At 39.0% G+C, this 25,470-nt stretch overlaps 1 protein-coding gene across 2 annotated transcripts in view; it reads right to left on the reverse strand.

Annotated features, from left to right (window-relative positions):
• The window catches only part of LOC122660252 (ADP-ribosylation factor 1), a 61,750-nt gene that overhangs the window by 30,147 nt on the left and 6,133 nt on the right, over positions 1–25,470 (reverse strand). The window contains exons 1-5 of one of the 2 annotated variants that reach the window (XM_043855470.1): positions 22,101–22,279; positions 21,752–21,949; positions 21,597–21,635; positions 21,423–21,485; positions 3,444–3,462 (exon numbers count right to left, since the gene is read on the reverse strand). In XM_043855470.1, the coding sequence (XP_043711405.1) occupies positions 3,444–3,462; positions 21,423–21,485; positions 21,597–21,635; positions 21,752–21,854 (224 nt within the window). In that variant the 5' untranslated portion in view covers positions 21,855–21,949; positions 22,101–22,279. Of the gene's footprint in view, positions 1–3,443; positions 3,463–21,422; positions 21,486–21,596; positions 21,636–21,751; positions 21,950–22,100; positions 22,280–25,470 lie in introns of those variants that run through there. The other variant, XM_043855471.1, reaches the window with a different exon arrangement.

Raw genomic sequence — 25,470 nt, forward strand, 5'->3', positions numbered from 1 at the left:
TTGGACTTTTTAGTCAATTTATGCAAGCACCGAAAAAGGTTCATTGGGAAGTTGTGTGTTGAATTCTAAGATATCTTAATGGAACTCTTGGAAAGAGCTGGTTTATCGCCCTCATCAAAATATTGATCTGGTAGGATATTCTAATGCTAACTGGGCCGGTGTAGATGGTGATAGAAGATCTACTATTATAGTTCAAAATCTCGCCGAAATTGTGGATGTTTCGACCAGGCCAAAAAGAGATGCTATGTCGAAATGAAAAAATGCAATATTTCGGAAATTTGGGAAATTTCGGTCTAAAAAATGCACCGTTTTGTCGAAATTTTGGTTATTTCGGTCATTTCTGCCTTTTAAACCCAAAAATGGCCATGCAAAACTCATAGAAACAATACAATATTTTGGCGAAATTTCAGTATCTAGGAAATTTCGGTCTGGCCAAAATGGCCTTCCAAAACAATATTTAATATTATGTCTACTACAGGTATTTGCACCTTTGTTGGCGGTAATCTAGTTACTTGGCATAGTAAGAACTAGACTATTGTAGCTAGATCTAGTGTTGAGGCAGAGTATCGGGATATGGCTCACACTACTGTTGAATTAATATGGTTGCGATCTCTCCTTCAAGAGATGGGGTTTCCTGTTCCTCATCCAATGAAAATGTATTGTGACAATCAAGAGGCCATCTACATAGCTAGTAATCATGTGTTTCATGAGCGGACTAAGCATATAGAAATTGATTGTCATTTCGTGTGGGATGCTGTCATGAAGAAGCTGATTGTTACTCCGTTTGTTAATTCTACTAATCAGCTTGGTGATATGTTTTCTAAGCCCCTGTTTGGATCTGTTTTTTGAAGAAATTGTGTCAAGCTGAGCATGGGTGATTTGTATGCTCCATAGGAGAAGTTGTGAGGAAGGACACGCATACTCTAGGTCTTGTACAAAGTATGACCTCGGATAGAGCCAGTTGGAGGGCAAGGATCAATGTAGCAGACCCCATTTAGCTGAGATTCTCTTGACGTGCTGGGCTCTACCTCTTTCCTCTCATTTTGTTTTTTTACTTTCATTTTTCAACTTTCAGCTTTCATCTGCCTCTTTCCTTTTATTCTGTTTTTTTACTTTCATTTTTCACCTTTCAGCTTTCATTTTTCTTTTTATTTTCCATCTTCCGTTGGTCACTTTCCATTTCTCATCTCATTCTCCATCCCTCTTTTTTCATCTCTTCATTCCCTTTTTTTTGTTTAAACCTCAGTCTTCCCTACTTTGTTTTGTTTGGATCCATGTAGCCGACCCCATTAAGTTGGGATAAGGCTGAGTTTGTTGTTGATAGAGAAAGAATTCAAGAGTTGGGAAAGGTGTTTTTTTTTTTTTTTTTTTTTTTTTTTTTGGGGGGGGGGGGGCACCCCTTTGATCTTCAGGTTCCCTAAGCTATTCTTAGTGACTAGTATCTAGAAATAAGAATCAATCATCAGCTGCACTGCATCTTCATTTCATCAAAGAGTTTCATGGGACTTTGACAGGAATTGTGAGACTATGGATTATAAGTATTCAAATTTCTTCTTGAGCTCCCTTAAGATGTTTAGATTTGAAACAGAAAGTACGTCAAAAATATCTGGTCTCTCGAATATGTTGACATTTCCTCATCAAACGTTCTGTTCATTTTCTTCAGTTTCCCACAAAGCCCTTGGAAATCCCTGGCCCACTTGAAAATTCAAGCTTTTAGGTGAGAATACCTCACAAGAAGGTAAGCGCTTGTGATATATTCCCAGAAGGCAAATAAATTGCTTCATTCTTCATCTTGTATGCCCCTTTTGCAAGGGGACAGGGGAATCAGTTAACCACACATGTCCATGTAATCTGAGTTTGCAAAAAAGGTATGGCACTACTTTTCCGAGTCACTTTCACTAGTGGAGGCTCTAGGTAGAGGGTAGTACATATGTGGAGTTCGAGAGTAATCACCATGTAGAAAAGAGGCAAGTGCCTATGATGGTTAATTGAGATAGTGATGCTTTAAGCTATTTTGAAAATGCATAAATCCAGATTATTCTTGATCCGAACTCATTGCTTTCATTTTTATAATGCAACACACGTGGTTGTTAAAATAATCATCTTAATAGTCCATTAAGCCTCCACCAAGGATATATTCAAGGTCTCTTCATATGCTATACTGGAGGAATCGACAATTTAAAGTGCAGTCCATTCCTTCCTCTTTTCACATATTGCCCCCGTAGTTCCCATCCCCTAAAGGAAACCTGATCAAGCTTAAAGGTTTTTTGATGAGACCGTTAGACATCAGTTGTAAGGTGGTTTTAGATATCCATACAAGTTTAGTAGCACATGCATATTCAGATCTATCTGATGTTGATGACTGCATTTGGACAGATACCTCTCTCTAGAGGGTCTCAAGCATGCCAGTTCACTCAGTTTTCAGGCACTTTTGGGTTAGGTGGCAAAAGTTCCAGATTGGTTCTTGAGAGATAGAATTGGCCTATGAAGACCACCACTAAATAAAAAAATTAGAGGCATAGCTTCTACTTTGAACATCTAATTCAGGTGGACCAGTTAATCCACCAACCACTTTGCCAAAAAAATTAATAAAGCAAGGATCAGCAAGAGTTAGTCTGATCATTGGGTTATTGGTTCCTCTAAGACCAATGGGAGATTCTCAGGTGGTTCTACCTTACCATTCGCCTTGTAAAATCTTTTCCATTGTTAATTGGAGAAAATACAGTATTTTTAAGCCAATAAAATAATTACTCATCCACACTCACCATAAATCTCCAATAAACTAACATAGTAGTGCAGCTAAAAAATAAACAGTTTCATCAACAACATTACTATGTATTCTTCAAGTATGCCCAAGGGCAAAAGACTATATGTTATCTTATATTAATGATTTCTTTAATATTTCTACAACTAGTACATAAAGCAATTTTTTGATCTTTTCATTGTCAGTGCTTGTATAGTACATGCACTAAGCTAGTAATAGAAAACATAGCCTGGAGGCTCATCCCATTTTCAAAAATCCATCATCCCAAGTGCCTTTATTATCCAATAGGTTTAACTTTTTTTTTGGTAAATATCCAATAGGTTTAACTTTAGAAAAAGGGAGTAGTTATGAACAGCTAGAAAAGTTATTTTTTATTTCCTCGTATGTAATATATGTTATACACTACTTATCGAGCAAACTACAGATCAAAAAGGAACCTAGCAATTACTACAAAAAAGGCAGCCTATATTCTCATTTTTCAAGTTAATGAACTCAAAATAACTCTCTGTAACTTTTATGCTGGAAAATCATAACCCACCACTAATGCATAAATGGTAACCAAAAATTCAACAGTGCATATTAAATCTGTACATTTTAGGCATTTTATTCTCAAAAGAAAATGGCTAATAATTCTTCATTAAGAAAGGAATGGGAGGTGTAAATAAGAAAATAAAATTACCGTATACTTGTCTGGCCACCTGTTCAACAAACCAAAGAATTGATCAAAACCAGAAAAATGCCATGGTTACACCAAAAAAAAAAAAAAAAACAATACAGAATGACACAAGTGAAAAAAACAAATTAACATGATCACTGGATGGAAACAATAATTGACACAAAATACATTATGTAACAGATGGGGAATTTTTTTTTAATAGGAATCAGTAAGGAATTCCTTTTATTCACCCACTGAAAGAAAAATGCATTAATGTTCCGCTGATAAATTTTAACACTCCTTTTAAGGGCAACCCGTACATGATGTAGATCACAGGTCCATGTGAAGGCAGTGAAGCCGCAAAACCAGCCCAGTGTAATTGTGGGATTCAACTGCTGTGGGAGGCAGCCTGGTCATGATGTGGCAGGTTTTTGTTGGTTCAATAGAGGATCGCATAAGGCAGCCCCACTCCAGATAGAAGCATGAAGAAGAGAAGGGACCAAGAAAGAATTCAGGGGGAAAAAAATTTACTGTTCATGTCAACCTGGTGTACTATTCACATGAACAGTGGTTTGGGGGCCCATATGGACAGCTGGTGTGAAGATTACATGCTGGATGTTGGTGTAATATTCTATTAGAAGCCGCTATTAATTTAGTTCCTATTTCCGTAATAGTTTCTTAGTTATTAAGTCTAGCTATATAGTAGTTTCTAATTTTGTTTCTTTCGTTTTTAGTATCCATGTTTGTTTAGAAAGCTGGACACTATAAAGCCTTACTAGTTTTTATTTTCAGGTTTTTAGAATGTAGACTCTCCATTTTATGTAATTCCTTGGAAAACAAGCCGCAAGTTTCTTCCTTTACTGTAACTTTGTTTTTAATTTTGGTAGTTGTAACTATATAATGTAATTGATCTGCAGGTCCTCACACACGATTTAATCCAAAGAAAAAAGAGTTGTTTTACAACCATGTTGCTGTGAGAGACAGTTGCTCTGGGAGAGAGTATGGTGAGATGCCATTGGTGAGAGACCGTGAGTGAGAACCATCACTATCCCCCTTCTTCTATCCATCCATCTTCTTCTACCTTTTATCTTCTTTTACTTCCCAATCAATTTGGTGTTTGGTGTTCTACTGCAACCTATCATCGATCCTACTGTAGTCTGGTTCTTACTTGAACTTCTTCTACATTAGTACATCCCATCAAAGACTCTTTCTTATGGCCACATACAAAGACAAAATGATGGAAATCCGAAAGAAAAAAAAAAGAAGAAATACGATATAGCTTACACATGTTGCACCAGGAAGGTTCATTTTGGACTCTTATTGGGGCATTATCACCCGGCAGATACATAGAATCGTTTTCCCTTGTTTAATTAAACTGCCTCACCCCAAAAAAATTTACATCGAGACTTTTTCAAACAGACAAGCTCTTCGTTGTGCATGTAAAGTGAGATTTTCTATCAAATCTTCTCATGATCTCATTGCACAGGAGAATGTTGTCTGTAATGTTTCTAACAGGAATAAAGGCAGATTGATTCTCGCTAACAAGAAGGTCCACAATAGCCTTAGGCCGGATAGCAAGGATCTTAGCAATAAATTTGTAAAGGAGGTTGCAAAGAGCTATAGGTCTAAAATCAGCATATTTGAAGTACCCTCCTTGGGAATGAGACAAAGAAAAGTGTGATTAACTCCTTTGATCTGATTTGGGTTGATAAAAAAACTCTTAACAGCCTTGATGAGATCCTCCTTTAGAATATCCCAAGAAGCAAGAAAGAATCCCAAGCTAAAACCGTCAGGCCCTGGAGCTCTATTGGTCTTAAGAGAATGAATGGCAGCCACAACTTCATCTTCAGAGGGGAGAGAATGGAGAGAGGACTGGATCTCAAAGGGATGTGTTTATTTAAGGATCAACTTACTAAGTCTCTCAACTGTTTAGTTACGTTTTATCCTTCTCATTGCGTATTTCAGGATCTCTAGATAAAGGACGATTAGTGGAGGCCATAAGGAGGATGCTTGTATTACCTAGATAATGCTTCACCACCCTCGGATGTGTCTGCTTCTTTTAGTAGTGCATCTCCATTTCAATAGCATTTTCGATCAGGCCACCTGTCTATTTCCAAGCTTAAGCAAATGGTTCTAAGTTGTAAATCCATTTCTCGTCTTCAACGCGAAGCTTGTGAATTTGGTACATATCATCGTTCTTCATTTCACTCTCGTGATGTCTCTAAGAGTTCTTTGATTTAGTTTTTTCATTCTGATATTTGGGGTCATAGTAGGGTCAAAAGTAGGTTTGGTTTTCACTATTTAATTACTTTTGTGGACGATCACTCTCGAATGACATGGCTATATTTGTTAAAGGTTCATTCTGAATTCTTGTCTATTTTAAACAATTTATAGTGAATACTCAGCTTGGTGTATGTTTAAAAAATTTTGTTCTGATACTGCTCTTGAGTACTAAGCATGGTATGCTCCATCAGACTTGTTGTGCATATTCTCCGCAATAGACTGGTGTTGCTGAAAGGAAAAACAAGCATTTATTGGAAATTGCTCAATCCTTAATGTTTCATATGAATGTTCTAAAGGTCTATTATGGAGATGTTGTTTTAACAGCATGCTATCTTATTAATCATATGCCCTCTTCCATTCTCCAAAACCAATCCCCCTTTTCTGTGGTTTATCCAAATTCTTCATTATTTTACCTCCACAGGTTTTTGGCTGCACTTGCTTTATTTTTAATCTTCGCCTTGGAATTGATGAAGTGTTTTTCCCTGCTCTGAAATGTGTTTTTCTTGGGTATTCTCATACCCAAAAATGGCTATTGATGTTATGACCCTATTTCTCCCTAGCAGTTTGACAGTGCTAATGTTACTTTCTTTGAAAATTCTCCGCTTTTTTCTGCTGAAGGAAATGTTTTGGCAATTGAGTCTTTTGCTCCCTCTACTGCGTCCTGTTCCTGTACTGGTCCTTGCAGATACTCCATCTACATCTTGTTCAGCACCTCTTCAAGTATACAGGCACCAGCCCAAAGCATCAAGGCACTGCTCCCTCCGTACCATCCTCTATCCAATCTGATTCTGCCTCTGAAGCTCCACCACGTCCCTAAACAATTGCTGACCACCATTTCACCCTTCAAAAGGTACATGTTCATGTACTCAAAGATCTCAATTTTCTTACTCTATTGCTAAATTTATGTTTGTTTTCCATCTTCCTACTTTTGCTTTGCCATTGTCTACGCACTCTATCCCCAAAAATTTTCACGAAGCATTGGCTCATCCTAGGTGGAAATTAGCTATGTAATGCAAAAGTCGACCTCGAACCAGGGAAACCAACGGGAGATCGATTGCAGCCAGGATCAAAACAATAAGAATAAACAAAATAAAAACTGCAACTCTTTTTTTTATTGCTACTTTTCTGTTACATATGAAGAAGAACATAAAAAGGATAAGAAGAAGAAGAAGAAAGGGATACAGAAGAGAAGGGGGGTAGGGGAGTGGCTCTCTCAGCCAGGGTCTCTCACCCACAGCTATCCCAGCTGTTGAAACATAGAATATCTCCCATAGGCAACAAGGCCTGAAAATTCTTTTCTCCAAATCTGATCCTTCTTACAATAGGGGTGCCTATAAATAGCTTAGGCAAGCTTACAAAATAGGAGGTAGAAAATAGAAACTTCCTCAAACCAAAATAGAAGTTAGGAAAATAGCAACTGGTGAAAAATAGAAACTACCAAGGCATTATAGATCCAGCCTTATAAACAAGCAAGGAAACAAAAATAGAAACAAACTGAAATTAAAAGCTACCTAATATACTTTCTAAAACTGAAAATAGAAACTAAATGATGCAGATCCAAGCCTCCATGAGCTGAAGATGCACCCTTGATCATAAGGTTTTAGTAGGAGCCTTAGACTAGTTTATACTTAGTTTATTTCAATTCTATACTGAGTTTTATTTTTATGTCTTTAATTGAACTGGTTCAAATTGGTTGCATCCAATTGGTTCAATTTAAGTTGGTCTAATTTAAGTGAAGTGATCCTATTGGCTATTAGGATTTTATATCCTATTGGTTGATGAGGAATCTTCTTAGTTTAAGAGTTTTAAGTTTTTTAAGTTAATAGCGGTAGTTAGGACTTTTAACTTTGAGTTATTTCCTTAAGTTACACTCCTTCCATGTTTTTGGAAGAGAGAGGATTTTAAATTGTATTAGGATTGTGGCCATTAGGCCCTTATTAATAGAAATCGTGGGAGAGGCTCCCCCACTAATTAAAGTTTTAAAAAAAATTCGTTTCTATGCTGCTGACTATTGCTGCTGGTGGATCTCTAGTGACTCCTTGCATCTTGTAGATCGAGAGATTCATCTTCAAAGTTGTCTTCAAGTTTATTGCCATTGAAGATCTCCTTAAACCAATAAGTTATTCATTGTTTCAGCATTCCCCACTTTTTCTTAACCCTCCAACCCAAGCCCCACCTGCCCTAATCGATCCATATTGTCTCTTCCATTAAAAACTCATTGATCCCCATAAACCCTAATTGTTCTAAATTCTGCCCAGCCTTGATCCTCCATCCAATCCCAACCAAATTTCAACCACAGCCACCTCTTATCTCCTCCTTCACTCGACCTAAGTTGCAGCCCCATCCAACCACTCAAACCCTAATTTGTCTTGTCTCCGTAGAACCCAAAAAAACCCTAAATTCTGTATAGCCCAATTCAGCCATCAAAACTACACTATATTACAACCGAGTACCCTTCCCATTGTCCCTAACACTCGACCTTAGGCCCTTGCCCTAATTCCAAGTTTAAACCCTAGTTTTAACCTAAATTCTAAAACCCAAAACCCGAAACCCTTACCCTAATTTCTGTAATTTTTTATTTTTTATTAAACCTTGTTCAAACCTACCCTATTAGCTTCTCCTAGACCTGTCCATTAAAACCATATAAGATTCAACCCAATTCTCATAAACCTAACCCTAGATTTGACCTAAAATACCCCAATCTGCCCAATCGGCCAGCACCTTTTTGTGAGGGTTTGTTCTACCTGGCTCCTAGTAGGTCTCTTACCTATTTAGGACTACATTAAGTGGTATTAGAGCCATGGATGAGCATGGCAATCCAATGGTGAATGCAAATCTGCCACCTGATCCCCTTGCTGCAATCAAGGAGATGCTCCAGAAGCTTTCGGCAGATCAGAAATCTGTCAATTATCAATTACAAGTTATGGAACAAAGGCAGACTACACCTCTTAGGGACAACAAAATTCCCTTAGACGAGGACAGGTTCCAAATCAATTCTGAAATACATGGAACCCTGGGAAGGACTAGAAATCACAGGAATAGATCCAGGGATTACCGAGATCACTCCAGGAATCACAGAGAATATAGAGAACATAGAGAGAGGCACAGACATGATAGAGATGGATACAGAGAAGACATGGACAGAATTTAGAACAATTAGGATTTATGGGGATCAATGGGTTTTTAATGGAGGAGACAATGTGGATCGATTAGGGCAGGTGGGGCTTGGGTTGGAGGGTTAAGAAAAAGAGGGAAATGCTGAAACAGTGAATAACTTACTGGTTTAAGGAGATCTTCAATGGCAGCAACCTTGAAGACAGCTTTGAAGATGAACCTCCCAATCTACAAGATGCAAGGAGTCACTGGAGATCCACCAGCCCTTCAACCTTGATATGACTCACAAGGGGGGTTTTGATATGACTCCCAAGACAATCTCAGAAGAGAGAAACAGCAGCAACAATAGCCAGCAGCACAGAAACGAATTTTTTTTAAAACTTTAATTGGTGGAGGAGCTTCTCCCACGATTTCTATTAATAAGGGCCTAAGGGCCACAATCCTAATACAATTTAAAATCCTCTCTCTTCCAAAAACGTGGAAGGAGTGTGACTTAAGGAAATAACTCAAAGTTAAAAATCCTAACTACCCCTATTAACTTAAAACACTTAAAACTCTTAAACTAAGAAGATTCCTCATCAACCAATAGGATATAAGATCTTAATAGCCACTAGGAACACTTCACTTAAATTAGACCAACTTAAATTAAACCAATTGGATGCAACCAATTTGAACCGGTTCAATTAAAGACAAAAATAAAACTAAGTATAGAATTGAAATAAACTAAGTATAAACTAGTCTAAGGCTCCTACTAAAACCCTATGATCAGGGGGGCTTCTTCAACTCACGGAGGCTTGGCTCTGCATCAACTCATTAGGCCCTTATTAATAGAAATCGTGGGAGAGGCTCCCCCACCAATTAAAATTTTAAAAAAAATTCATTTTTGTGCTGCTGGCTATTGCTGCTGCTGTTTCTCTCTTCTGAGATTGTCTTGTGACTCATATCAAGACCCCCCTTGTGAGTCATATCAAGGTTGAAGGGCTGGTGGATCTCCAATGACTCCTTGCATCTTGTAGATCGGGAGGTTCATCTTCAAAGCTGTCTTCAAGGTTGCTGCCATTGAAGATCTCCTTAAACCAGTAAGTTATTCACTGTTTCAGCATTCCCCTCTTTTTCTTAACCCTCCAACCCAAGCCCCACGTGCCTAATCGATCCACATTGTCTCCTCCATTAAAAACCCATTGATCCCCATAAACCCTAATTGTTCTAAATTCTGTCCAGCCTTGATCCTCCATCCAATCCCAACCAAATTTCAACCACAACCCCATCTTATCTCCTCATTCACTCGACCTAAGTTGCAGCCCCATCCAACCACTCAAACCCTAATTTGTCTTGTCTCTGTAGAACCCAACAAACCCTAAATTCAGTATAGCCCAATTCAGCCATCAGAACTACACCATATTACAGCCGAGTACCCTTCCCATTGTCCCCAACACTCGACCTTAGCCCCTTGCCCTAATTCCAAGATTAAACCCTAGTTTTAACCTAAATTCTAAAACCCGAAACTGTAACTCTAATTTCTGTGATTTTTTATTTTTGATTAAACCTTGTTCAAACCTACCCTATTAGCTTCTCCTAGACCTGCCCATTAAAACCATATAAGATTCAACCCTATTCTCATAAACCTAACCCCAGATTTGACCTAAAATACCCCAATCTGCCCAATCGGCCAGCACCTTTTTGTGAGGGTTTGCTCTACCTGGCTCCTAGTAGGTCTCCTACCTATTTAGGACTACATTACTAAACTATGGCAGCATTAGAAGAGAATCATTCTCCACTTGATGGGCCCACAAGATCTTCTAAAAAGCATCCCCACACAAGGCAAATATAGGCTGACACTGTTCATGTGAACAGTGCCGTGAACAGTGTTTTGGTCTTTTAACTTCATGCTTCACTCTGGGCTGAGGCTGTCTTAGGTGATGCTCCATCGAACCAACAAAAACTTGCCACATCATCAGACCAGGCTGCTCTCACAGCAGTCGAATCCCACAACCTTGCTGTGCTGGTTTTGGGGCTTGTTCCTGTGGGTACATATGGGCTTGTGATCTACATCAGCTCTCCCCATCTTGAAAAATAACTCGCCCTCGAATTTGGTAGAAATGTTGAATCTGACTTGTATAATGAATCTTCAAGTAGAATGCAACAACCGTCGATCTTGAGCCGCCTCTCCTTAGCTTTACCAAATAACGCAAAAGTCGACCTCGAACCAGGGAAACCAGCGGGAGATCGATTGCAGCTAGGACCAACACAATAAGAAAGACCAAATTAAAAACTACAACTCTTTTGTTTTATTGCTACTTTTCTGTTACATATGAAGAAGAACATAAAAAGGAGAAGAAGAAGAAAGGGATATAGAAGAGAAGGGGGGTAGGGGAATGGCTCTCTCAGCCTGGGTCTCTCACCCACAGCTATCCCAGCTGTTAAAACATGGAATTTCCCCCATAACTGATGGCAACAAGACCTGAAAATTCTTTTCTCCAAATCTGATCCTTCCTTACAATAGGGGGCCTATTAATAGCTTAGGCAAGCTTACAAAATAGAAGACAGAAAATAGAGCTTCCTAAAACCAAAATAGAAGGTAGGAAAATAGAAACTAATGAAAAATACAAACTAGCTGAAAATAGAAACTACTAAGGCTTTATATATCCAGCCTCATAAACAAAGAAAGAAACAAAAATAGAAACAAACTGAAATTAGAAGCTACCTAATATACTTTCTAAAACTGAAAATAGAAACTTAACTATGGCAGCGTTATATGAGAATCTTTCTCCACTTGATGGGCCCACAAGATCTTCTAAAAAGCATCCCCACACAAGGCAAATATGGGCTGTGACACTGTCCACGTGAACAGTGCTGTGAACAGTGTTTTGGTCTTTTAAGTTCTTCATGCTACACTATTGGCTGAGGCTGTCTTAGGTGATGCTCCATCGAACCAACAAAAACTTGCCACATCATCAGACCAGGCTGCCCCTCACAGCAGTCAAATCCCACAACTTTGCTGGGCTGATTTTGGGGTTTGTTCCTGCGGGGACATATGGGCTTGTGATCTACATCACTATGGAAGTGGAAATGGATGCTCTTTGTAGTCGTCAAACATGATCTCTCATTGACATTCCTCCAGGTAAGGAAAATTGTGAAGTGTCATTGGGTGTATGCGATCAAGTACCTTTTTAATGGCACTGTTGAGCAGCCCACCCAAGTCCCATTTGGTTGCTTAAGGTTATACTCAGACATATGGTGTTGCCTATTTTGAGACCTTCTCACCTGTTGCTCACCTTAATTTTGTTTGTATTCTTAATTCTTTGGTGGTTAATCTTGATTGGCCTCTGCTTCTACTTGACATAAAAAAATGCTTTCTTATATGGTTGACTGACTTGAAAAGGTTTATATGGAGCAACCTCCTGGGTATGTTGCGCAAGAAGAGAATGCATACGAAGTATTCCCTGCAGTTAACTACTACTACCTTACAAACTATTCCTTAACACTATTACTGAAACTGTTGTACATGAAAAAGATAAGCTTTCTATTGAAGTACAGCAAGAGAAATACATAAATGTTGTTAAATTTAAGCCAGCCAGTGAAGGTACAGCCAAAGAAACCAAGGAAGCTAAACATAAAGCGCTTGCTGATTTTATTGAAAGAACATTGCCTATCAAGTTCATCCTACCACATCAGTACATTGATGAGAAAGGACAACATGTTGCTGATTTTGTATGTGTGCAACAAATTTGCTTCCTCCGGCTGCACAAAAAGGTTGGTGTCGATCATAGTTGTCACGGTGTCACGGCGATCCAAGTCGGTGGAGGGGTGTCTGATCGATATATCGACACGTCGCCCGCCATGGCGTTGCCATGGCAATCATGTCGACCATGGCAGAATTGTAATTAAATCCAAAGTTGAATGGCAAACTTGTAGATAAATCAAGATTTATAAGAGCAATGGCAGAATTGTAATTAAATCCAAAATTGAATGGCAAACTAGTAGATAATCAAGATTTATAAGAGCAATGGCAGAATTGTAATTAATCTGAAGTTGTAAAGGAGTGTCAGAACTGTAATTTAATGGAGTTGAAGAGAACTGAATGGGCTAAATAGAATAGCAATAGAGAATATAGGTGGTTTTATTTCAATAATATAAGTTGTCCTTACTTGCAATTTTAAAGACTTAATATGTCTTCTTCAACCTTGCAATAACACGATAGAAAGAAAAAACTCAGAAACCAAGGCTAAAATAGGAGATTTAGGGAAACAGGGAGTGGGTCTAAAGTTGGGGAAGAAACAAAAAATTAAAGAAGAAGAAATCAAAGAGGGAAAGAGAGACACAACGCCATGGCGTAGGTCGATATGCACATTTCTCCGGCGCCAGGACGCCATGGCGACGGCATGGCCACGTCGTGACAACTATGGTGTTGATCATGTCATGAGGATACTTCAATACTATAGAGCTCGAGGATGCGTTTTTTCCAACCTAGGGGAGATTGATGCAGATACATTAGAAATCTATCCCATATGGAGGCCTAGATGCAACCTTGGGAGGCCCATAACATGTTAATGGTAGTTCAACAGGCTGAAATTAAGCTTTAGGTAGTTATATTATAGGTTGGACCATTTATTTTCTTAGGTTTTTACTGCAACAACAACAACAACTTAGCCTTATCCCAACTAAATGGGGTCTGCTATATGGATCTGTGTCCTCCAATCAGCTTTGTTTGAGGTCATACTTGATACAAGGCCTAAGCTATACATGTCTTTCCTCACCACTTCGCCTACGGTCATTTTAGGTCGGCTCCCGGCTCTTTTAGTTCCTTCAATCTGAATCAAATCACTCCTCTGTACAGAGAATCCAAAGGCCTCCGTTGAACATGGTCATGCCACCTCAAACGACTTTCTCATAGCTTATCATATATCAGAGCTACTCCCAAGTCAACTCTAATATGATCATTCCTTATTTTATCCTTCTTAGTTTTGCCACTTATCCATCTTAACATCCTCATCTCAGCTACATTGAATTTATCTATATGATGCTTCTTAACTGCCCAACATTCCGCACCATACATCATAGTCAGCCGTATGATTGTCCTATAAAATTTCCTTTAAGATTCAAAGGAATATGCCAATCACACAACACTCGGGACACACCTCTCCACTTCATCCATCCTATTTTAATTCTTTGTGAAATATCCTCCTCTATGTCACCTTCTTTATTTATGATTGAGCCCAGATACCTAAAATAACCACATTGCGGAATCTCCCTCTCGTCAATTTTCACCACCTCATTGTCTGTCCTAGTGTAACCAAAGTTACACACCATATACTCTATCTTCGTTCTACTCATCTTAAAACCTTTTGATTTCAAGGTTGATCTCCATAACTCCAACTTGGTGTTAATCCCTGCTTTTGTCTCATCCACCAAAACAATATCATCAGCAAACAGCATACAACAAGGAACCTCATGTTGAATGTCTCTGGGTTAAATCATCCATGATAAGCGCAAACAAATAAGGGCTTAAAGCTGATCCTTGATGTAACCCAATTGTAATTGGAAATTCACTACCTTGACCCCCCCCCCAACACAGTTCTTATACTTGTCACCACATACATATCTTTAATTATGCACACATATTTACTTGAAACACTTCTCTTCTCTAGTACTTGCAATGGACCTAATTTATAAGCCCATAAAGTGGGGTAAAGTTAGTACATGAAACTAGTAATTAAATGTTTAAATTAGATTAGGATGTTAATAGTTTTTAAGAGTTCTGTTTTGAGTATATTTTTTTGAAGTCTGTATAAGAGTGATTAGAAGTCCTTTTATGAATCAATTTAGGAATTTCTGGTTTTTAAATTATGTAAGACACCCCACCCACCCGATGATTTGAGTAAATAGCCTGAGTTTTTTTTTAGAATTTTGGAGCTGTTGAGCTTGGCATACGGGATTGGTATCCCAAAGGTGATTTCTTCTCTTCTCTTCTCTTCTCTTCTCTTATTCTTCTCCATTGATTACAAGGTTAGTTTCTACAATTCTCTTATCTCATCATATCAAGTTATAGTTTTGATTTGATCTTAGCATAAAAATCACATCATTTTTCTGATTTCTTGAATTCCTACTCCAACTAGGAATTTTCTGAAACTTCAAATCTAACCATTAGATTTCAAATCTGCTCCCATACTTGGCAATTGGTTTCTATTCTGAACCTTCTTACGGTTTCAAAATTCAAACTTGAAACTTGATTTCCTGTTTTTCTACTCTAAGTCTGATTTCAGTTTAATCAATTTTCAATTTTATTTTCTAAGTTTAATCTCAATTTTTTTACTATCATTAGGCTTATTATTTAGTACTGAAAGTAATTTCTAATCTGGTTTGTCTGAACCTTCATCAAATCTCAGCTTTAGGAATTCCTTCTTCAAGTATGAAACTTCAGATCCTAAGGCTCTGACCATTGGATCAAGCCTGATTGATATTATATTCTCCCATCCAATTAGAGCCTTTGACCAGAATTTTAATCGGAATCATAGTTGTCACAGCGGCTAGGCGATCCAAGGCGCCGGAGAGGGTCCAAAATCAAGGCGACACCAATTAGGCGAGCAAGGCGTCGCCATAGTTTGAGAACTCGCGAGATCTCGCCGAGTTTCTCAGTTTTTTGATAAAACGAGACGAGATTTAAGGCGATTTTCAAAAGTGTGAGATCTTGCCGAGATCTCGGATCTCGATTCAATATCTCGTTTTGAACCATTTTTGTTAGCCATCTTGTCCATATCTCGCCGAGATCTCGGATTTCGGGTCGATATCTCGGTTTGATCCATTTTTAATGCCCACCTAAGTTACTCTTTTAATGCCCATCTACCCTTTTAATGGCCCATCTACCATTTTAATGCCCACCTAACGTACTCTCTCTTAGTATCTTCTTCCCAAAACCCCCAAACGTACTCTCTTAGTGTCTTCTTCCCAAAATCTACTCTCTTCTTCCAAAACTACTCTCTGTCTTCAATTTTTGAATGGATTTCAAGACTTGAACTGTGATTCAGCTGCACATTTGAAGATTCAACTACACATCTTCAAGATTCATCACAAATTTGAAGGATTTTTCAAAGGTAACTATTTTTCCCCAAATCTATTTTTTCCAAAAAAAATTGTTCAATCCTTGGTAGGAGAGTTGGAATATGTTGATGACAACACTTATATGAATGTTGTGGCAAACTATGTGCAAAACTACAACAACACTATGACATGGGAATTCTATGTGGATATGGTTGGGGTTGAAATGAAACTCATATTTGGACTTTGTTTTTGCAAAATCTGTGTCATTGTGTTTAAATGGCCTAAAATAGGCTGAATACCAAGTTTCAAACCCAAACTAGGTCTAAAACCCACCGAGATGAGGCTTTGACTTGGGAAGAAAAATGCACCAACTCGGCGAGATCTCGACTCGACTCGGTTTTTCCCATAACCAAGTTGGTACCGAGATCCAAGTTTTAGAACCTTGGGCATCGCCTAGACAACTATGATCGGAATCTGATCCTTTGATTCTCTGTTATTAAATTCTTTAGAAATCTGGTTTCATTCCTTACCTGCGATCCTATCGCAAGCTGATTTCCCACAAGATCTCACTGGTTCGTGATTAGCACCGCTTTATTGTTGATCCTGCTGGTGGAACTGAGAATGAGGACGGTGGTAGTTAAGGTCATTGGGGTTGTTGTGCTAAAACACAAGGGAGTGGCAGTGGTAATGGGGTGCAGCAACAAAAGCAAAAGGAGGGTGAGGGGATTAGGAGAGATGGTCGAGGCGGAAGTTGGCAAGAATGTTGGGCAGTTAAGAAGTGTCATATTGAGAAGCTTTGTATGGCAGAGATGAGGATGTTATGATGGATGTGTGGAAAAACAAGGAAGGATAAAGTAAGAAATGATCATATCAGAGCTGACTTGGGAATTTCTCTGATCAATGACAAGCTCCGAGAGAGTTGTCTGAGGTGGTTTAGTCATGTTCAACGGAGGCCTAGGGATACCCCAATATGGAGGAGTGATATGATTCCGATTGAAGGAGCTAAAAGAGCGAGGGGCAGGCCTAAAATGACCATAGGAGAAGTTGTGAGAAAGGATATGCATAGTCTCGGTCTCGTGCCATGTATGACCTCAAATAGAGCCTATTGGAGGGTAAGGATCCATGTAGCAGACCCTATTTAGCTGAGATTCTCCTGATTTGCTGGGTTGTGCCTCGTTCCTCTCTCACTTTTCTTTTATTTTCCGTTGTTCATTTGTCATTTTTTTCATTTTTCACTTCTCATCTCATTTCCCATTCTTCTCTTTCACTTCTCAGTTTTTACCTATTTTATTTGATTGGATTCATGTAGCTGATTCCATTAAGTTGGGATAAGGCTGAGTTTTTTGTTGTTGTTGTTGGTCGAGACGGAAGTTGGTCTTGGCCTTGGGGCAACAGAGGGTTCTGCAATCACCGGCTATCAAGGCTACTGGTGCTCCCCAAGTCTTTGTCGTTGAAGTCATCATGGTACATGTGGGCAGGACTGCAGAGGATGTCGAATACCTGTATCCAGAGTATGATAGCTGCTTAGGTTGATGGAGAAGAGTGACATGTACAGCTTCGAGGTGGTGTTGCTCAAGCTGATACCGGGAATGAAGGAAGTGGACTTAAGTAGGGATAATAAGAGGAAGGTGTCCCTGGCAGACATGGTGGTGTCCAGGATACAAGTGGGATCGCTACATCAGGAGGTGGACCCCTTTCTCCTCTTGGAAGGGGATACTGACAAAAGCTCCGGGGTGGAAATCGGAGAAAGATCGATGTCGCCATCATCGTCATTATCAATCTCAAGGAGGGAGGGGGATGTGGGTAGGAGGAGAGCGGGAGTGAGGAAGCGGGGAGCATAGTTGTCAAGGTATCGCTTAGGCGCTGCCTAGGTGTCCAGGAGGATTTTAGGGGGTCTAGGATTTTTGAGGGTATAGGCGGTTGTCGCCTTAGTGGTATTGAATGCCTTAGCCCTTATTTATGCCAAAGTAAATGTTTTATATTTGTTATTTCATGTACTTAAGATATTATTCATAAATAAGCAAATACCCCCTATTTTAATCCAATAAAATTAATTAAAAATCATTTTTGAAAAGGATAAAAAGTCAACCCCCCCCCCCCCAAATTCAAGAACAAAAACTGAATTTTCGGCAGTACGCAAAATTTTCAACTTTCTAATGTTAGGGTTTTTCTCAAATCTAAAAATCCTATAAATCTTAATATGGTATAACATTGCTAAAAACCAAAAGAGTGGTAAAATATTCATTTGTTTTGATATCTAAAAAAAATATTCATTCAGAGCGATTTTGACAACATTCGCGACACCAAATAAGATTTGACCAGAACATAGCTTCTTCAATATAAATCAGATTTAAGCAATCTTGGATTTGATGGAAAGCTGGTTTTGTGCTCTATCTAATACAAAAAGTCTCATGTAAAAAGAAAATCATTTAACCAGTCAAATTTCTTAGAGAACAAGAACATTTCCCTAAATCGAGTGCAGTTTAAGTATTTATAGATAAGATCATAATTTCTAAGAATGGTATAAACCAAATGTGAGACTTGGTATACCATGACAATAACCAATTCCAAGAATAGTATAAACCAACTGTATGTTTTGATTGTTTCAAACTTCCAATAGCTTGCTTGTTTAGTTCTGTTGTCTTCTAGTTCTATGTTTATTTTTGATGACTTGATGCGGCTTAATATTGATTTTTGATGAGACTTAATGTTGATTTATGATGCCTTGATGTGGCTAAATGTTGATTTTTATGATGTAAAGTATATATTGTAACATACTAAATCATTTTAGGAAAGAGGGGAAATAAAAAATAACATTTGGGCATGTTGGTCGCCTAGGCGGGCTTCTTGTCACCTAAGCTCTTAGGCACCCCTCCACCGCCTTGGGTTGCCTTGCCGCCTTGACAATTATGGCGAAGAGAGGAGATGAATAGGATGGGGTGGGGGGAAGGTGGGGGCACGAGACGGAGGGTAGGGGTGGGGGTGGGGCAATGGGCGAAGGCAGGGGTGGGGGTGAGGGGAGAGGCAGAGGGCACAGGGGGTTGCAGGAGAGGTGATGCAGATCATAGGGAGAAAGAGGTTTTATATAGTCTGGTCTGGTTCAATACTGAACTAGTTTTTTACCCAGATTCAGAGTTCATATACGGGAATTATGAAATCCTAATTTCCAGCATGTGTGAGCCCAAGCTGGTCTTGCGGTTCCTATTTATTTTCTTCAATAGTGCTGGCATTTTAGGTATATTATAGGAAACTAACTCTTCGGTCCACAAACAATCTTGGTGTGAAAGATTTCAAGTGGGGCCTAGCTAGATAAAGATTTGATAATTGCAGGAATCTTATCAACAAGGCAAGATTTTAGGAGTTTATCTTCAATCAATAAGAGCTGGCGTGTGGAAATTTTTATTTCTTTGAAGATAATATCTGGTGGGGACATTGGGAGAAGATTTAGGATTTGCAGTTTCTATTCCTAAAAACTAGGAATCTAGCCAACAAGACAAGATGTAGAAGAGGTCTCTTTTAGATTTTTTTTTTTTTTTTTAATTCCTTATTTAGTGATGTAATCATGAATCAGGATTGGATTAATCTCATAAAATCCTTTCCTGCGTATAGTTTATTTCCAGCATTCCAAGATTAGGAAACTTCCTCTTATCTTACAGTGGGAGGAAAGAATCCTATTTCTGATTTTATTTTACTTTTTTTTTTCTTTTATGGTTGTGATTGACTCTCTCTCTCTCTCTTCTTTTATGGTTGTGATTGTGATTGACTCTCTGCAGTGGTGATGTTGTCCCTTTGGACTGTGGTGATGAAGTTCCAGCCCTTTTGGCAGTGATTCCAATCAGATCCTACTGTGGAAATTCAGTAGGTTGGGTTTGGAGGTGATTTCATTCCCGCAGTCCTTTTCTGGGGGAATCAAAAAGAAGTTTAGGTAGGGAAGTTTGAATAAATATAGAGCAACTATAGGGGAGTGAAAGTAATTTTCCCTTTACAATATCATTGTCAACCAGCGCTTTAAATTACAATATCATTTTCAATCTGTGGTTCAAGTAATTTATTGATTTCGTGATCAGTTCCTAATTACTTCAAGATTCAATTAAAGGTGATTATGACAATTTGTCCCTTCATACCATATCAATATGTACACCAACTGATTTGTCAATAATTATGTTTTCTCCATAGAAACTCAACCCATCCAATTACACCCCTTATTCTTGAATGTGATATGGTTTTCTCCCAAATGGCCATCATTTAATTGGGGTTTCCTGATTTTCTCTATTATTATCCTGTATCTCAATTTTTTTATTTCTCTTGCTCAGTGAAGATCCATTTCTTCTCCATTTGTCTCATCAATCACAAACCGGAAACAAGAGGTGGTGTTTGTTGACATAAGCACTAGCCAACAGATTTAATTGGGACCCATAAGAACTGGAATTAGCTTCAAGAAAGTATCCCAAATCAAATATCCTGGCAATCATTGATGTGACCCCAACAAAAAAATGGTAATATAGATAAAATATTTCACAATAATCACTTTCCCATTTTCTTGAGTCGCCTTTCAAAAAATCAAAATCTAGTTATTCTGAGGGTTCTCTTTTCTTCAAAGGATTTTATGTTCCTTCCATAGGAACAACAGTTATACACAATTTCTTTTCCTTTTTTTCATCTGGAGTGGAAAGGTTATTTCAGGGTTCTCCAAAGGATTCTCTCCAAAGGGAACAACAGTTATACACAATTTCTTTTTTTTTTGGGGGGGGGGGGGTGTAATAAGTGCTTCTACACTATGCGTTTGCATATATTGACGCTCATTGTAGTTGAATACTCAGGAATTCCTATAGTATGTTATTTGACTCTGTTTGAACTAAAATGACAATGGTCAGCCTTATGACGTTGTACTAAAACAATAAATCTATGTACTGAAATTATCTCCTGTTTTCTGAGGTTTGAAAATTTTAGGATCGGACCTTGAAAAATTTTGATAACAGGCAATGAGCATCCAGGCTCGTCACTAGGTAACACTAAAAAGCAGTTAATTGCCATCTACCAGCACCCTTTTCCGCAATCAATTATTCAATTATTCTTGCAAACAAATGGGGAGATGCCAAAATATTCTATTGAATTCTAGAAAAGCTACATTCTACATTTCAAAATCTCCCAATCTCAAAGCATCCATATTAAAAGGATGTTGACTTTACGGCTTTACCATATTACAAGCCTCTCTCTTTTACAGCATGTAGTTGAGCTCATACTAATTTGTTGCAGTTCCTAAGCCCACTCAATCTATATCCATCACAACGAATTCCAGTACAAAGGCCTTCCTACAGTGCTGCTCATTAAAAATTTGGATCTTCACAGTGTGAGTTTAAGTCATATGAGTTGGGATCAGTACTGCCTCCACATAGAATCACAAATCCCCCACGACCGCAACCCCAATAACCAAAGTCAATTGGAAAGCAAGAGTGCAGAAATTGCTTCTCAAACCATGATTTTTATTAGCACCATACCGAGTAAAATTACATTCTCAAAACATTACAAAACACATATAGTGACAGATCAAGGTACAGATAGAAATACCTAGATCCCAGACTTGAAATTTGATGTTGTTGTACTGCACTGTTTCCACATTAAACCCAATTGCTGCATCGTAACAAAAACGAACGCATAGATCAGCAATGGCAAGCAAATAAGAAAAGGAATAGAAAACGCAAAAGAAACCCACCAGCCAAAGGAATGGCAAAAGATACTTACTTGGAATTGTAGAGACTACTTCCCCCATCTGAAGGCGATCTGAACGAAATTCATGAACACGCAACAAATATCACAAATATCAAAAATAGGGTGAAAACCCAAAAACCAAACAGGAAAACCCAGAAAGAGAGAAACAAGAGAAGATGAGAACATACACAGAATTGTAGTTTTCCCTGCATTGTCCAGTCCAAGAACAAGGATTCGAGCTTCCCTATTACCGAACACAGACGAGAACATTCGAGTAAACAAAATACCCATTTTTTGTTCCTTACCGGGAAAGAGAGCTCTCAGCACATGAATGGAAACAGATCAACAGCTGATGTTATCAGATCTGTAGAGCCCTATTCCCCCTGCAAAACCCAGAAATGATAAGATCAAGAAAGAGAGGTTTGAGATTGAATTGGATTTTTTTTTTTTTTTTTTTTTTTTTTTTTTTTGGGGGGGGGGGTGGGGTGGGGGTGTGGGTGGGGGAATGGAAATTGAATTACATATTTACAAGCCTCGTTAAAGAACAGGTTCTGCTCGCTTAGCTATTGCTTGTTCTCCTCCACTATGGAAGAGAGAAAAGGGGATCTTTATGTGAAAAAAATGAAAGCTTGAATTGAAAGCTAGACGCAGAGCTGATTGGCAGTTGGATGCTTGGGAACACACTTCGTTTGGCTTTTGGAATCCTCGCAATTGAGGTCTCTCGTCTCTGAATAGCGAGACTAGGGTCTAGAGTCTAGACTATACTAACAGGAAATTGCTTCCATCGTTCATGATCAGGACAAGTATTGAACGGGCTGAACCAATTTGAACCCAAACCGAAGTTAATCCATTGCGGCCATGCCAGGTCAAATAGGGGCTGAAATGACTGTCCTATCCTGTCCCCATGATGCCAACTTTCCCCCCCCCCCCCCCCCCCCCCCCCCCCCCCCCCCCCCCCCCCCCCCCCCCCCCCCCCCCCCCCCCCCCCCCCCCCCCCCCCACCCCCCCACCACCCCCAAACCCCCCCCCCCCCCCCCCCCCCCCCCCCCCCCCCCCCCCCCCCCCCCCCATGTACTCTCATTGGTCCTGTGCATGCACAAGGCCATGCTCCCCCAACAGAGAATGCTGACCTTTTTTTTTTGTTTTGTTTCTTTAACCGGCTAGTTCAACAATTCTTGGATTTCTTTTTTTTTTTTCTTGTTTTTTTGGTAGAAAATTCTTGGATTTCTTTCACTAAAATTGAGATCGCATCTACCCCTGCGCAATTTAAGTATAAATGCACTAACCATTGTATAAGTCAATACTTATGTTGCTTTAATGGTATCATTTTATTTTGGGAAAATTACATACCCCTCCCTATACTTTGCTCAAATTACATGTTCTTCCTTTTGTTTTTCCTACCTTATATACGATTCCCCTTTAGTTTTCGAAAAAGTACCAATTCTTTCCTTGTCGTTAACATCTGTCTGTTAAGTGCTGACGTGAGACGTAGTTAGATTATTTATAATATCCAAACTAACCCTGAGTCTTTGATGACCCTTTTACCCTTTTGATTAAAAACGATTTTCATCTTCTCTTCTTCTTCTTCCCACCCCCACCCCTATGCAATCCCACCCCATTGTCGACTGCAACGCTGACTTCGCTGCCACTTCCCTCGGGTGATTAAGATACCCCATATCTCTGCATCTTCAAAGTTAGCCAAAGGTGGTTAGCCAAAGGTAGGCCATCCAAAATGAAAGAAAACTAAGCACAGAGCTGAGATCCCTCTGCAAAAAAAACTCTTAAACCCATCCAACTTTTTTCATTTCTAATAAAAACCCTACTCTCCAAACCACTCAAGAAACCAGCCATGATTTGAGCAAGGCCATCTGAAGATGGGTTTTATCGCAAAACCCTTTTGCCTCCTCTCCGTCACTCTGTTCCTCTTAGCAATATGTACACAAAGATAATCCATCCATTTACTATGAAGCTTAACTAATTACCATATAATTTTCTCCACCGTGCAAAGTAAGGTAAGACAGTTGAATGGATGCTATGGGTTTCATTTACAGATTCAAAAAGAGAATCTTTATCCTTTTTTCACATATCTTCAATATTCCTCAAACGGATATTTGATTTTGGACCTCCAAAACCATTCTTTCAAGCCTTTTATATGCTTGGAGGAGCAAAATCCAGCATATGAACATGAGAATGGCTGCCATGGCTAATCCCAGAAGTTGCAGAAACTGAAAAAACCCCATCTCTCTACCTCTCCCTTTCTCTGTTTCCTCTCTATTTACAGCTTCAAAGTTGATTGATTCTAAGGGAGGAGAGCAAAAGGTATTTGTAGATGGAAATTGGGGGTTCAAGAATGTTGGGAGGAGGGGAAAAGATTTTGTCCCACGCAGAGATTTAGAGGCAAAATCAAGAGCTGCAAAGACTACAGTTAGGTAACCAAGAGCAACAACCCGTGTTCCAGAGAAAAAGTGATGAGAACCTTCCTAGGGCAAATGCCGGTGAATACAACATCCAACGGGATCCTGAGAAAATGGTTCCAGTGCCAACAGCAGTTCCAGTGACGATGTTGATTCCGGCGGTCTAAATGTTGGGTAATTGTATTACAATTCCTTACAAATTATTGAAACAACACGAATTGCAATACAATAGATTAAGCAGTAGAAACTAGGTTTGACCTTTGGCTGAAATGAGAAGACCAAAGCTTGAATTTGATGTAGAACCACACCCGCAACAACTTGAACAAGCTTGAGGTTGAGTCACACTTGTGGTGCTGCCTTTAAGGTAATTGATGCCTCCTACTGCTAAGGAGTGTTCTGCACCACTACCCCAAGATAAAACAACCTCCAACTAGAAGATGAAGCAGTTCTTCTAGTCCCTTGAAGGAGCCAAGAGCTTCAACACAGCAACCCTCTAACACACTTAGAAGAAAAGAGAGAGAGAGAGAATAATACTCTTAGGCATTGCTAAGTATGAGCATGAACATGTATCCAAAGATATCTCTTACAAAGCAATTGGTTGGGTTTATATAGGCCCAAGACCAATCCTTGCACTCCCTTGGAATTCTCAAGAATAACCATCCACTTATGACCAAATTGAAGAATAAGATTTATGGGCATGAATATGGACATGAATTGGAGGTTAATTCCAAATTCATGGTCATTCCCCACTAAGGGTCATGAATGACCTTAAAATTCATTCATTCTCCACTAAGACCATAAAGGCCTTAAAACCCCATAAAATGGACATTCTCCACTAAGGACCATAAAGGCCTTAATACCCATAAAGGGAGAGACATCACCTATGGCCATGAATTGAGAAATCAATCTCATTCAATATACTTGACCCACCTTCCCACTCATGATAGTGACCATGAATAGACTTTAGGGTACCCATAGAATGTTACAACCTTTGGAATTACTTCTATGATCACATGGGTCCCACACCATAACAAAGCAATCAAAAAAATTTTGAAACTTAAAATAAAATAAAATATATTTTAAATCTAACACTAAACTCAACTTCTGCTCAACTTAAGCAGAATTTCTACCAAAACATCTGCCTCAATGTTGAAAAATATGTTCGTAATGTTGCTGAAAAGAAGTTCAATGAAACTGATATGATGGCGGTGGCGGTGGCAGCGGCGGCAATGGTGGCGGTGGAGGAGGAGGCAGTGGCTGTAGTGATGGCGGTGGTGGTGGCAGTAGAGGAGGAACAAAATGGTGTTTTAAGGTTGAAGATGATGAAAAGGGTATCATTGTAATTCTACTTGTGGTGTTTTAAAACATGGGCAATATTATCTTTTCAAACCATTAACTAACAGTACCCTAACACCATCAACCATAAGGGGTCAAAATGTAAGGTGGGAAAATCAAGGAGAGGAACGTGTGATTAGAGCAAAGTATAGGGGAGG

Source organism: Telopea speciosissima, chromosome 4 (genome assembly GCF_018873765.1).
Source record: "Telopea speciosissima isolate NSW1024214 ecotype Mountain lineage chromosome 4, Tspe_v1, whole genome shotgun sequence".
NCBI lineage: Eukaryota > Viridiplantae > Streptophyta > Magnoliopsida > Proteales > Proteaceae > Telopea > Telopea speciosissima.